The sequence below is a fragment of the Glycine soja genome, chromosome 17 (genome assembly GCF_004193775.1).
Source record: "Glycine soja cultivar W05 chromosome 17, ASM419377v2, whole genome shotgun sequence".
Classification (NCBI taxonomy): domain Eukaryota; kingdom Viridiplantae; phylum Streptophyta; class Magnoliopsida; order Fabales; family Fabaceae; genus Glycine; species Glycine soja.
The window spans coordinates 29,487,453-29,500,595 of NC_041018.1; the positions used below are offsets into that span (position 1 = coordinate 29,487,453).

Sequence of the window (13,143 nt, forward strand, 5' to 3'; positions counted from 1 at the left end):
AAGTAGGTGTATCTCATAAAATGTTTTTCACCAACCAAAAATGTGTGTGTGTGTGTGTGTGTGTGTGTGTGTGTGTGTATATATCCTAAAATAACCCACGCATCAATGTGTAAGTTCTTTCTCTAAATTCACATTGACATTTGCGTTTTGTTGGAAAGAAGTGTACGCCATTTTTGCTTGATTTGGCTTTTATTGTGATAAGTTGTTGTTGCTAGTAAACTAACTTTACAAATGTGTCCTCACAGGAGATGGCTCCAAAGAAACTCCCGGCCAAGAGGTCTAGGAAGGATGCCACTTGAGAGGGTTCTAGTGTGTCCCTGCAGGCAGAGATGGACTTTGATAGACACCGGTTCCAGAGTGCGGAACACCAGCAACGGTTTGAGGCCATCAAAGGCTGGTCATTCCTTAGAGAGAGGCGAGTCCAACTGAGGGACGAGGAGAATGTGGAGTTCCAAGAGGAGATAGCCCGGAGGCAATGGGCTCAGCTCGTATCACCCATGGCTAAGTTCGATCTTGAGATAGTCATGGAGTTTTATGCTAATGCCTAGCCTACAGAAGAAAGAGTCAGAGACATGCGCTCCTGGGTGAGGGGCCAATGGATTCCCTTTGATGGAGATGCCATCAATCAGTTTCTAGGGCATCCGCTGGTTTTGGAGGAAGGCCAGCATTGCGAGTTCTCCCAGAGGAGGAGTCAGGCCTCCAGCTTCGATGAGGAGGCTATCAGTCAGTTGCTATGCGTTCTGGGGTAGGACTTTGCCCGAAGCGTAGCGGGGAGACGGGTGCGGATCATGTGCACCAGCATGACCACCATCACGCAGATTTGGATGACGTTGCTACTTAGCAACATTCTCCCCAGTGACCATAACTCGGACCTCCCCCTACCGAAGTGTTAGTTGGTTTATGCCATCCTAACTCAGGTGAGTGTACATGTCGCCTAGCTGATCTCTAACGCTATTTACCAGTTTGCAAGGATTACGCCTCCAAGACACCCAGTGGACCCAGAGAAGTCCAACAAGGCCCTGGGGTTCTTTCCTCTCATCACAGGTCTTTATCAGTTCTATGGAGTGGCGGTCACCCCCACCAAGCTCATTCGGCCTCCTATTAATATGGCTTTCATGGAGAAGTACTGCGTGCCCAGGCAAGTGCAAGGTCAGGCACCCCAGCAGCCAGAGGAGGACCAGCAGCAGCCTGCTGCAGATGTGCCATTGTCGCCTCTAGAGGAGGTATCATCTCTGAGTCCATCTTCGATCACCTGCAGAGGATAGAACTCCAGATGCACGGGTACATGCATCATGTGACTAGCCAGCAGGCGGCTAATCACAGAGGACAGGTGTAGCTGAATGAGACATTCTACTGTTACAACATGCACCAGCAGAGTCAGGACCCCATTCCTTTCCCTTGGCCTACCCCGAGCAGTTTGAGGCCACAGTGGCCTAGCCTGGGGATGAGACCGATTTCGAGACGCGGGCAGGACCTGCAGGAGCTCCGGGGGACGACGGAGGAGCTCAGGAGGATGACGACATGGCTGACGCGTTGGACTTCTTCACTTGATAAGGCAGAGTTGCACGACTGAGATCGCCAAAAATTGTGATTTTGTCTTTATTTGATTTTATTGCTTTCAGTTGTTATTTCATTATGATAAAACTGAACCTGATTGCTTTCAGTTGGTATTTCATTATGATAAAACTAGACTTGATTTTATTGCTTTCAGTTGTTATTTCATTATGATAAAATTAGACTTGGTGTTATTGCTTTCAATTGTTATTTCATTATGATAAAATTGAGCTTGATATTATTGTTGTTAGTCATTTGTTGTTTCATTTTGACTAATGTCACCGCTTCTAGCATATTTTCGTACGTACTTTGCGATGGTTTGTCTGAAACGCCAAAAAAATAGGGAGTCTTGTGTATTTGCATTCGTATGCCTTTATTTCCTTTTGATAAAGTGTAATCTCGGTTACCGACTTTGCCCGGGTTACAAACCTTTTCTAACACAAAAGAAATTTGCTTGAAAGGAAAAGCTAAAAAAAAACTAAAAGCGAACATGCTTTTGAAAGAAAATAACCGCTTTTTTTTTCTTCGGAAAATTCACGGGTCGGAACATAAAAAGATTTTTGAAAGAAAAAAAATGTGTGTGCACCTGAAGGGTGAATGCAATGAAGATTTTTCCCGAAGCCCTGAATGGACTCGAATGTGTGCGTAACTTGATAAAAGAGCTTTATTTAGAAACACCGGGTTGATCTGAACGGGGGAAAACAAATCCTAAGCCTCAGTGTTTGTATGGCCACCAAGCTTTATGAGTGTCCACATGGATGTATGCATGATCAGTTTTGCATAAATTTCTAATCATCATTATTATATGCATGTCATAGAAATGATTTGGGGCATTCCCTTATTCTTGAACCGCTGGCTAAACAAATATACTGACATGCGTAATGTCTCGCCATCCGTAGGCCTTTTGAGCCAAACCTCAACATTTTGGCCATAACCTTGACCTATGATGGAAATTTCCAACCTTACCATTGGAAGAAAGAATGGAAGAATCTTCCAAAAAAAAAGCCTATTTTACCTTGGGTTACAAATGTGCTTCAAAAGGAAAGGAATAAAGTCCACCAATCAAAGATTGGAGAAAAACAAAAGAAAAAAAATAGAAAAGAAAGAAAAAAATACAGAAAGGTTCTTTGGACCAGACAATATCTAAACAAATGTGTAGAATTGTCAAAAGCAAAAGGAAAGGAAAAGCAACAGTAACAATAACTTGGTTAAAACCCGAGGGATGCATGAAGCAATCACCTTTTTGGTTACCAACCAAATCTTTGTGTCCGCTCTTGCTCCGCATCGAACCAAAAAGAAAAAAGAAAAAGAAAAAAAAATAGAAAAGGCAAAGGCCAAAACACCCAAAAGCCAAAGTTCCCACCAAAATTCAGCTTTCTAAAAAAGTCCTATTGTCCATGATTACGTATATTATCTTTGATTTGGTAGGAAATGACTTGCAAAGTCAAATCATGACATGTCTATTGGTTCGGGATTAGGATGAAACACTTGCCTGTGTGAGATTTAATACGCTGTGAGCGGTTTTCCTCTATTTTCAATTGGACCTAGTGTTTTCTTCTAATGTTCTTTTAGAGATGAAAAGCAAATGTCCCAAATCTCGTTTGTGGTTTATGGGAAATTCTATCAACCTGCTTTCCTTCCCCAATAGTCACATTGTTTTTCTTCAAAAATATATGTTGCTCTGATCGGTCAGGAGGTTTGTTTCTTTGCTAAGCGTATTCGCATTTTAGTGAAAGACACGTAGAGACAAATATGGTCATTTGCCCCCTTTTTGAAGACTTCAATGTCTTTCAATCGAGACTATTGAAGTCTCCTTTGCTATCTAGAGACAAGCGAGTCCGATGGCACGCGGAGACACATCATGGTCATCCGCACCCTTTGCCTTCCAAAGATAAGCGAGTCCGTTGGCACGCGGAGACAAATTATGGTCATCTGCACCCTTTGTCTTCCAGAGACAAGTGAGTTCGTTGGCACGTGGAGACAAATTATGGTCATCCACACCCTTTGCCTTCCAGAGACAAGCGAGTCTGTTGGCACACGGACTCCATTGATGAAGAAGATCCAAGGCCTACAAGCTCCAATGAAGCTATATATTCACTTAATGCATGTGAAATTACAAAACTACCCCTAATACAAAAACTAGTCTAGGTGTCTTAAAATACAAGGGCTGAAAAATCCTACATTTCTAGGGTACCCTACCTACATTATGGAGCCCTAAATACAAGGCCCAAAAATAATGAAATCTTAATCTAATATATACAAAGATAAGTGGACTCATACTTAGCCCATGGGCCCAAAATCTGCCCTAAGGCTCATGAGAACCCTAGGGCCTTCTCTTGCATCTCTAGCCCAATCTACTTGGAGTCTTCTATTAAATGCCCTTGCGGGGTAGGATTGCATCACAAAATACATGAAAATACAAAAAAAGTCCCTACTACAAAGACTACTCAAAATGCCCTGAAATACAAGGCTAAAACTCTATACTACTAGAATGGCCAAAATACAAGGCCAAAAAGAAAGAAAACCTATTCTAATATTTACAAAGAAGAGTGGACCCAACCTTAGTCCATGGGCTCAAAAATCTACCTTGAGGTTCATGAGAACCCTAGGGCCTTCTTTAGCCGCTCTAGTCCAATCCTCTTGGAGTCTTCTATCCAATACCCTTAGGGGTAGGATTGCATCACATACACCCTGAAAAACTCATTAGAATTTAATGAGGAAGGTATGATGTTCATTGTCTTGGAGTCATATTCACCTTTTCTAATTTCTTCTTTAGGCCATGACTCATAAGGTTTCTCTATAGTCTTGCTATCAACTACATGATTTGGAACGGTATATCCATTTACCAAAGCACTCCAAATGCCTCTATTAATAGATTTCATGAAGATTTTTATCCGTACTTTCCAAAAGGGGTAGTTCGTGCCACAAAATAGAGAATGTTTGTTAATGGATGCACCTTAAGCAAATGGCAATTGATTCCCAACCATGATCATAAACTTTTGACAAAATCTTGATTAATTTTTAAGGCCCTAGCTCTAATACCAATTGTTAGATCAGCTGAGAATCTAGAAGGGGGTTGAATAAATTCTTTTGAAATCTTTACCAATTCATTCTTTAATCAAATTAAAACAATCCCTTTGAATTAATCAAAGTTCTCTCAAAAGATTATATCAAAAAGATTAGTACAGTCAAGAAAACTTTCAATAATTATAACATATGTAAAACAAAGTTTTTGTGGCCCTTTGAGATTAATACAATACCAAGATGAATTCTAGACTAAGAGTTAAGAGAATAAGAGAATCGCACAAGATTTTATATTGGTTCAGTCCAAACAGAACCTATATCTAGTTGTTTTAAGACATCTTAGAACTTTCACTATTTAGAGAATCAAGTAAAAATATCATGCACACAAAATTCCCTAAAAGAACTCTAATCTTTCCCTTCACACCTACAAGAGAGACCTAGAATTGAAACTCTATCAATTCTCTGAACCTATTGATAACCCTAACCAAGAATCACAACATAAAAGAATTTAAGGTAAAGGAATGAATACACCTAAATGTGTAGATTTTCAATATCTCCAAGTTCTCTTCATAAGATGATCAATTCATGATGGTAGGATGAATGATTCTTTGATCAACTTCAATCTTCAGACTAAATGCAGTGCAATCCTTTTAGAAAACTTTTTTGAAATATTTTTCTCTAAGACTTAATGTATCAAGAGTCTTTAATAAAAAAACACATAGAAGGTATTCATAAACTTTGATGGTTAAAACAAATCTAATTGATTATAAGATCAAGGAGTCAATTAATTCATCAAAATCCCCTTTGTTCTGCATTTCTAGAAACTGGATAATCGATTATCAAATGGGGTAATAGATTGATTTGTTTCAGTGTGAGTATCTCTGTTTCTTTTGTGCTTTATGGGCAATCGATTGTCACATATGGTAATCGATTATAGAATCACACAAAGAGCTTATCTTTGTTTCCAGGAGCTAGCTAATCGATTATCCTAAGCTACAAATCCTTCCTTATTTTGAAATTAGCTTGGGCATTCAATTACGAGGTTAGACAATCGATTAATTTGATGCTTCTAGCCAAATTTTAAGTACAAGTAAGTTTTTAGGAAACTTAGAGAACTAGAATACTTCATTCACTTCATATTTGATCAACACAAAGCATGAAAAGGACTTAAACTATATCACACACATGCCTAGTCTAAAAACATTTAATACAAATGTCTCATCTATGAAACATGTTTGGCATTTCAAAATGATAAAACCAAAACTAAAACTAAGGGCTTGAAGCTTTGATCTAACACACGTTTCATTTGTTAAATATTGTTTTTGAGTTAAAATCCAAATTTTCTATTTATTTGTTATTGAAATAGGTGATGAAAATCTTAACAATATGAAATTTCAAGTTGAAAGTAGTGATGGTGGTTGTGGTTCAACAGGTGGAGATGCTAATGTTATTACAATCATGTGTGAGTGTGATAGAATCAATCTCAATAATTATTATGATTGAAAATTATATCTATTACTTTTACTTGTAGTTATCAATGAGTTTTATTTGGTAATGTTGAACTTAAATATTATGATATATTAGATTTGGTTTATAATTTTGTTATATGTTATGACTTTTTATAACCTATTAATTAGTATGATATTTTTAAGTTAAGTTTATTTTATAATATTTTAAATTTATGCATATCATATTATTTTTTGTTTAATATAAGTTAGTGTATTATATAAATTTTTTAAAGAAAATATTAGTTTATTAAAATTATTTCAACCATTGTTCAACCTATTGAACCTTAAACTATGGAATCCTGAATACATTCACGCTTTTTGTGATTGGTCCCATTTTAAAAACCTTTTCCATAATACAAATGTTAATTATAGAATAACATTTCTAAAATAAACAAAAGCCTAACACGGGTTAACAATACGTCGACGTTTGAGAGAAAATCGTTGCGAGGGTTTCGGACATGGTCAGTGCTCTAATGCCACAAACGCACCTCCTTCTTCTGGCGGAGATTCCTTTGAGGTTTCTACGTTGGAACAAACCGAGGCGAAGAAAGGAATGAAGGAGCACGACGAAGACGTCATCACCAATGCCGTTTCGGGTAGCGCGGTTCGGCGCACGCGCTCGCAGGCGGAGCCGGACTGGAGCGTGACAGAGTCGCTGATTCTGGTGAACGAGGTCGCGGCGGTGGAGGCGGACTGCTCCGTCGCGCTCTCCTCGTACCAGCAGTGGAACATCATCGCCGAGAATTGCGCCGCTCTCGACGTGCCGCGGAGCCTCCCGCAGTGCCGCCGCAAGTGGCGCGCGCTGCTCAACGACTACGACGGCGCCAGAGGAGAGAGGCGCGCGCTGCCGCCGGGCTTTGAGCGCGAGGTTTTCGAGGCCGTCGAGCGCGTCGTGAGAGCGCGTGAGGAGCGGGGGCTGGTTGATCCCGAGAGCGATGATGAAGAAGATGGGAACGATGAACATGACGCCACTGTGGAAATCGGTACGCACCTTTTTGATTTATTTGGCTTGACTCGTCGATTTTATTGTTTTTGGAAGAGTGATACACCAAATCTCACAAAAATAAAATTCAAATATAATTACGGGTTAATTTAATTTCTGAAACTTTAAAAAAATGGAATTTAATTAGAGATTTTCTTTGTCACAATGGCATTGGTGCGTGGTGGGGAGAGTATCCACCAGCTTTCTTGAGATGCTGACTGACTACCTTTAGTAGATCTTCCCTCCCAATGATATTTTTTCCAATCAAAGCTCTGTTCCACTCGAACCATAGGCTTGTTCGTAGAAATTAATTAGAGTTAAAGTATTTTATACTGCCCTATAATTATAGATTGTTACGTGGGGAAAGATTACTGACTTTTGTAACAGTTACTCTATAAGATGATTTTTAATTGTTGATTTTTTATTTTTTTTTACATTTGTTACATATACTAAGGTTGTAATTGTTCACCCACTTAATATGAAAATTAACCAAGTGATTGAACAATGGTGGTTAATATGCTAAAGTTTATTATGAAATCGTTTGGATAGTATTTGAGTTTGATCTTTGACGAAAATAATTATTGGTCGAACTTTATTTATCACCTTGTCGAACGAATTAGTCATGGTCCTTTTCACCTGAAGAACAAGAGGATTAAGACTAAAAAAAATTAAACTCAATTTTTAATCCATGTTAGTCTTATCATTTGATTTGATTTACTAGAATTTAATAATTTTAAGGATTTAAAATGATATTTTTATAAATTCAGATGCAACTTTCCAACATAGAATAGAAGCTGTAAACAAGTTTTTGATTTGTTGTATCGGGAGCCAACACTCCTTAGCTACTTTGTGTTTAAGAATTATGATTATTTATTCATATGATTTGATTTGATTTGTTGTATCTATGGTTGCTTCTTCATTGTGCAGTTCTACTTTTGCCAATTTTGTTTTATTCTTGGCATACATACAGCTTAAATGTATTCTTGACTCTTGAGCTCTCTAAAGGACACACATTTGCTAGATGGTAGTGTTGCTAAATGGTGATTACAAAAGAAATAATGGAACCCTATTATTGGTGTTACTGTTTATTTAATTGGGGGATATATAAGTGTTTCAGGTTACATTGGTGGAAGTGAAAGTAGGCTTTGGGGTCTTGGGTTGAATTAGGGCCCTCATCAATGAATACAAATTCATGAAAAGAAATTGAGGGGATTTTTAGTTATAAACTTGCCTGGTTTCTGATTTCTCTCTTGCTTAGCAAAAGGTAATGAACAAATTATGGAATTTAATTAGTCATTTAATATGAACATGCTGTATATTTTAGTTTTAGATTTGAACATGCACTTCAGAATTAGAATTGGCAAAGCGGGTTGAATCAATTCGCCTTGTTGAAAACATGACAGGGTGGGTTGGCCCATTTCTAAAAATAGATTGAGAAGGCCAACTTTTTCTGCTATGACATCTGGACAATAAAATGTTGGACAAAAAAATGATTGACTCAGGGTGCCCTGATGGGTTGCAGCAACTCCTTGCATGGGTCACTGGATCCGCCAGTAGGAAGGCTGTGATGCAAGGTCCTTGCCCTTGCATGGAAGATGATGCCACATAGGCCTCAACAGCATAGGAGCTGGTTGCATCATTGAGTACATCCTGCATGGAAGACAGCTAGGCTTGGATTGATGGTGGCTGTAAAATTTGGAGGTCGATAATGGAGGTTGTGGATTGTGGCTGTTGAATTAGTAGTTCATTTACACAACCATCTTAGAAAATATAGGTTGTCATGCAACCAGAAATTGGCGACCAAAGTGAAATCTGGAATCAAGAGAAGGAAATGTGAAAGCAATGTGGTCTTTTAGTAAAAATTTTATAAAAACAAAAAAAAAATGAAAACATATGTTTTCTCTCAAACCAGACAGATCTTAATAATTAGCACAAAGTCCTAAATCTAAAGCCATTAGTCCATGATCCAACACCAATGGGGAATAAAAGGACCAATGAGCCAACCTGCCCTGCCACAACTTTTATGTTTGGGGCAGATTAGGCTAATTCATGGATTGCTATGTGTAACCCAACCCTCCAAAAGGCCATGTTAAATGGAGTGACCTGATGAGTTCAACTCTTTTCGCCTTTCCTATTCAAACCCTTTAATATATATAGAATGTGGACTCAACGAATAACAATATAAATTACGGAATCTGATAGGAATGACACTCCTAACTGTTAGTGAATTCCTGTAGGCCTAAATAACGAAGGCCAAGGCCCAATACAGCTATAAGCAAGAATTAGTCAGAGGTGAGTTGGTAATAGAGAGATAAGGTTGAGTCTGTAGGGGAATTCTGTTATATGGGTGTGGTGGAGGAAATTTGGGAACCATGTTGAGAATATTGTTGTTATTGAGGGTCTAGAGATTTCTCATTCTTGGTGGCTACGGCTCTATACTTTCTCGTTTTCTCTTCTATTATCAATAACACAGTGAATTATTCAGAATTAGATAGGTATGTGGTGTTGACGTGTTACAAAATGCTACGCATTAACCCCTATTTAATCGAATTTTGCATCTTAAACAAGGAAACAAATCGCGTAATAATATTATAAAAATAAAAACCACTCCAAAGAAATCATCTAAGATACTTACCCTACAAAAAGATACTTTAATTATTATAAGATACAATAATGATATTTTGATATATTGTCTAGAGATGATATTCTACAATAAATAAATGAATAGCCTTATGTAAACTAATATAATTGCAAAACTTACTTTTGGTGTTTAGTGGTTATATAAATTTGAAGATATACAATGATTTTTTTCCTTTAAAATGAAAATATAATACAAGGAAGATTGATACACATTTTATATGACCCAAGAATTCAAAATTGGATACTTAATAGTGAGTTTGATTCTTTTTCCTTGAGTGCAAATTGAGAAAAAAACAAAAAAAAAAAAAACTGACAGGTGCCTACAAATTTTACTTGAGCATAAACAATAAATAATTTAAAAACATTGATAAATATTTGAAATTGTTGAAGAACCATGATATAGATGATACATGTGGAGACTTAAAAGTAATGTGGCTCTTAAATGATTCAATGATTGTCTAAGGCAGTTTAATTCTAAAATGATCACAGTTGGTGCCAAATTTTCTTAATCTGTTTTTGAATTTTGAAAATTAAATTATAGCTTGAGGGAGTGTTTTGATCAACATGATATAATTCCATTTCTTTTTTCTTTTTTTTCCCCTTGTTCTTTTAACTATTTAGGAAATGAATGAAATATGAAACTAAGTAGTTGAATCTCGTTTGGAGCATTACCATGTAACTTGTATTTTTATTATCTCTTTACTGTATAGAACTTCACAACTGATAAATCTTTATAAGTTCAATGAATAGGGTCCAAAAGAAAAAGGCAACGAAGTAAATCGAGACACCAAGTTCAAAAGCCTAAGAAATTTCATGAACAAAGGCCTGATGACAGCCATGAAGAAGGACCGGAGGATGATGATAATTCAGAAGACGAGTATTTGAAAGACTTCCTAGAATCAAGACCCAAATTGAAAGGTACTGCAGAAAGGCCTCCAAAGCACTTGGTGATGCCACCAAAGAGCCTTGGCGAAGTAGAGCTTAATGAAAACTACCACCAAATTGAAAGGCCGAAGCCGATCGGCACAGAAAGGATAACAATTAGCAGGGAAGAAAATGAGGAAACATTGTCTCTGAAACTGCAAGAGTTGGCAGTAGAGATTGAAGCAATTGCTAGTGAATCAGCAGCAGACTATAAAGGAGGTGGCTCACAAAATTTAGAGGACTCGTATGACTTTACAAGAGGCCAAGGGGACAAGCTCATAGTAAGCCTGGGAAATTTCTTCAACACCCTTAAGTGTCTATGTGATACTCCCCAAGAGTGCAAATGAACATTACAATGTTCTTTTGTAACTATTTTCTATTCTGGTCAGTGATAGAATGAAGCATAGTTGAATGTTGTTTCTTTATTGTGTAGACTCTCTGGTTGTGTTCAATCACTGATGCTGCTCATGTGAAAGTAATTTATTACAGCTTAACGAGACGCATTTGTTTACTATTCTAACTATGAATTTAACGTTTTCCTCAAACAGGAACTGCCCAAGAAATAGAAAAGCTCTAGTTACAAATTTCCAAGGGTGTGTCTTCTCACATTAACTAAGATGGAATAACTGAAATTGGGCAACAACCAAAAGAAAAATTAAAATTTTTCCAATGGTGTGTTTTCTCACGTTAACTAAGGGGGAATAACTGGAATTGCCCATTAACCGATATAATATCAATAATTGTATGGTTAGGAAATTTTACAATTTTCTGGATATATTACATTATATGCAATTTATTAAAATACCCATAATATTACACCTACCCTGTTCTGTAAATTCTTTTTATTTAGACCTCCAATAGACATAACAGAGTGTGTCAACCTTTTCTTCTTTGACGCCGATACTGCACTCGACGTTGCTTAGTTTTGGTTGAAATGGATCTTGTAAAGGCATAACCTAGTGGCTTTTGGTGAGTGTGTGACTGTATACTTTAGTTGTTACCAAAAACATTATTGTGTTTGTGTTAGCTCTTGTTACCACAAAGGTAGTACAATCCTTTCTGCTGTTGCAACCTCTTTTTAAACTACCGCTTTCAGACCGACGTCGTTTTCTCATAGGCTTTTTGAGAGATTTGTCACACCACAGCCGAACAAAATGGGCATCAATGTACAGGTTGAGAACAAGCAATCTGTGACCACACAGAGCCACCCTTGACATCAACAAATTTAGTAGACATTGAGAAGAAGAAAAAGGAAAATCTCAAATGGCCAGAGACTTGATTTTTCCATTGGTTTGGTGGGTGCCACGGGCCACAGTAATAGAATCGAACATATATATATGTTAAGCTTATGACTAGCCGGTGTAGAACACACCCAAACGCCGACAACGAACATCCATTATGTTATCAGTTATGTGTAAAGGAGGTCGGAACCCAAGCGCAATAAATCTCAGTGTCGATAGAAGTGGCCGAAGACAAAGAGAAGGGTCTATGAACGGAGAAATGATTCAACAGCAAAGGGAAGTCAAACGGGGAAAAAGTTTGACGTGGGAGTTAATTTTAAGACGCCTTCTAGCACGGGCAAGTCATATAGGTCTTGCACGGTGTGAAAGTTTTGTTAACCGTCGGACACTAATGTTCCATAATGGATGGGCGAGATTGACTGACAGGCACTACACGGGATGACACTTTATCGAATTCAATCTGAGGCATTTTGGGCTGCACGGGATGACACTTTGTCGATAGATATTTGTTTAATACATTCGTGAAAATTTAATCTATTAACAATTAATTAGATTTATGATTAAAAAAACTATTAATTAGATTTTTTTAACACCAAAAAATGAGTCAATCAACAACTTAATTAAGTCAAATCAGAATTCTTATTTAAAATGAAGTGATAACTGAATAAGTAAAAAAAATGAAAATATTATATATGTAAACAATCAATTAAAATTAATATAATTTTTATTTTATTTTATATATGAAGGATATCCTCACCAGTTTGAAGTTCATCCAGGAGGTAGGTAAAGTTTAATAAAGAATTATTTCTGTCAATGATCAAACTTGAGTAGTATCCAAATGATTTAACTGTAACTTCAATATATTAATCATTTATGCTTTATCATTTTGTTAGAACTTTTATAATCTTCTAATATATGTCCCCCTCGACTACGACCCAGTACCCCTTGATAAAAAAAAAAAAGAACTCAGGTATTCGGTTAGCCCGAATACTAACCAAATACCCTTGATAAAGATGAAACCTTGGGTATTCGACTAGGCCGAATACCTGAATACCTCCAACCCTATCAGTTAGAAAGAAACCTTAGGTATTTGGCTTGGTCATGGCCTAGTACTGATGCAATCCTCCCTAGGAAGAGACCAGTTACTAGAGCCATAAGTAAGAGGCTCCAAGAGGATTAGACTAGAGTTGCTGAAGAAGACCCTAGGATTCTCATGAACCTCAGAGTTGATTTCTGAGCCCATGGGCCAAGGTTGGGTCCACTGTTTTTT

At 37.4% G+C, this 13,143-nt stretch overlaps 1 protein-coding gene across 1 annotated transcript; it reads left to right on the plus strand.

Annotated features, from left to right (window-relative positions):
- The first annotated feature begins 6,490 nt into the window (after positions 1 to 6,490).
- Positions 6,491 to 11,177, plus strand: LOC114391812. Its single transcript, XM_028352787.1, has 2 exons — positions 6,491 to 7,069; positions 10,459 to 11,177. The coding sequence occupies exons 1-2, from the start codon at positions 6,640 to 6,642 to the stop codon at positions 10,977 to 10,979; spliced, it is 951 nt and encodes a 316-aa protein (XP_028208588.1). The 5' UTR covers positions 6,491 to 6,639; the 3' UTR covers positions 10,980 to 11,177.
- Positions 11,178 to 13,143: the final 1,966 nt, after the last annotated feature.

Bases quoted from the DNA above. Each gene is read 5' to 3' on its own strand.
- LOC114391812 (XM_028352787.1), top strand. From the start codon at position 6,640: ATGAAGGAGCACGACGAAGACGTCATCACCAATGCCGTTTCGGGTAGC. The intron at 7,070-10,458 runs GTACGCACCTTT...TTCAATGAATAG, and splicing joins TGACGCCACTGTGGAAATCG to GGTCCAAAAGAAAAAGGCAA.